At 29.9% G+C, this 1,792-nt stretch overlaps 1 protein-coding gene across 1 annotated transcript in view; it reads right to left on the reverse strand.

Moving 5' to 3' along the window:
- The window catches only part of LOC102585262 (putative HVA22-like protein g), a 6,462-nt gene extending 5,111 nt beyond the window's left edge, over positions 1-1,351 (reverse strand). The window contains exons 1-4 of the mRNA XM_006348427.2: positions 1,168-1,351; positions 775-805; positions 598-645; positions 338-436 (exon numbers count right to left, since the gene is read on the reverse strand). Of these exons, the coding sequence (XP_006348489.1) occupies positions 338-436; positions 598-629 (131 nt within the window). The 5' untranslated portion in view covers positions 630-645; positions 775-805; positions 1,168-1,351. The remainder of the gene's footprint in view (positions 1-337; positions 437-597; positions 646-774; positions 806-1,167) is intronic.
- Positions 1,352-1,792: the final 441 nt, after the last annotated feature.

Consider the following 1,792-nt stretch of genomic DNA (forward strand, 5'->3'; position numbering starts at 1 on the left):
CAAAATTAACAACCCCACCACCCCCAAGATAATCCAAAAATAATACTTTATCCGTTCCACTTTGTGTGACACTATTTCTTTATTACGACACATTCTACGTGACCATGAGGTTATAGATTCAAACCTCGAAAACAGTTTCTGCCAGAAATGCAAGATAAGGTTGCAAACAATAGACTCTTGTTATCAGACCCTTCTCCGAACCCTTTACACATGTTCAAAACTACAAGTTCCAAGAAACTCATAACCCCACACCTTGTTATACCATTTTCACTCTACGAAATTATGCGTCAAGTCAAACTACAACAAACAAAAAAGTATTAAGAACAAAGTTATTTACCAATATTGGCACCAAAATCTGAGTTCTTCAATTTCAACTCTGTTCTTCTCAATAGTCTTATAACATTCAAAAGCAGGATATGCATATCCAAGAACCAATCTGCCCAAAAACAAAAAAAATCACAAAGCAAAGTTCAAAAAATACACTATAAACCCCACACATACAAAACAAAAAGCAATAAAGCCCAAAAATCCAAAAGATAAAAACAGAAGGAATCATCAAACGCAATAGTTAAAACAAGAAAACAAAAGATCACATACACTAAACTGCTGGTGATGAGTTCTCCCAACATCTTTTCTTCAAAATACCTAAACAAAAAATCAACACAAAAACTCAAAATTTATAAGAAATACACATAAAAATTGAATCTTTTTGATCAAACTGTAATATTTTTTTTTGCTGAACTCAAAATGGGAGATACCCAAAAGCTAAATTACCAAAAAGAAAAACTTGGGTTCTTCAAAATACCTAAAAACAACAAAAACAATCAACTCATTAGCAAAAATTACAAGAAATACCCATTAAAATCAAATCTTCATCAAACTATAATAAATAAAAAACTAACTTGTTAAACTCAAATGAGAGAAACCGAAAAGCTAAATCACCAAAACGAAAAACTTGAGATCTTCAAAATACTTAAAAACAAAAAAAATAAAATCAACCCATTAGCACAAATTATAAGAAAATACCCATAAAAATTGAATCTTGAACAACTGTAAAAAAAAATTAATTTTTTTTTTGCTGAACTGCAAATGTGAGAAACCCAAAACGCAAAAATGGGATAAAAAACTCAAGAAACTAATTTACCCAAAGAAGTTGTAATCTTTTACCTATGAGAGAAATGATTCAAAGGGGTTTAATAATTTGAAGGAATTTCAATAACTCAAAGTGAAATTTCTGATTTTTTTTATTTTATAATATAGTTACTTTTGTGCAAAGAAAGGATCTTAAATTCTGGAAAAAAGAATATATAACTGCAAGGGGAAAACGTGAAAGAAGAGGAAGATGGAGAGAACAAGTTCGTAGTATTTGTTATTATTGGAACGTGTAAGGTTTCTATATATATACACACAATGATTTGGTAGGGTGAGTGGGTAGGCCTACTTTTTTTATTCGGTGTTTAGTATTTAAATTGCCGCTCAATTAAAAATTTTTGCGTTGATAAGTAAAATATTTTCTAATAAAGACGATTTCTTATTCAATAGTCGGATGAGATTCTTATTAATTGTTATGGTTTTCTCTATTATTTTCTTGTTTTTTAATTTGAGTTTGATATACTTGAGTCGGGGATCTTTTGATAATATTTCTTTACCTTCTCGAGATAGTAATAAAGTATGCATATATTTTATCTTTCCCAAACCCTTACTTAATGGATTTCACTAAGGGCCCGTTTGGCTATGCGATATGATATCATGATATGGAATCATGATATGGTATCATGATATGGAATCATGA

Source organism: Solanum tuberosum, unplaced genomic scaffold (genome assembly GCF_000226075.1).
Source record: "Solanum tuberosum cultivar DM 1-3 516 R44 unplaced genomic scaffold, SolTub_3.0 scf00098, whole genome shotgun sequence".
Lineage (NCBI taxonomy): Eukaryota > Viridiplantae > Streptophyta > Magnoliopsida > Solanales > Solanaceae > Solanum > Solanum tuberosum.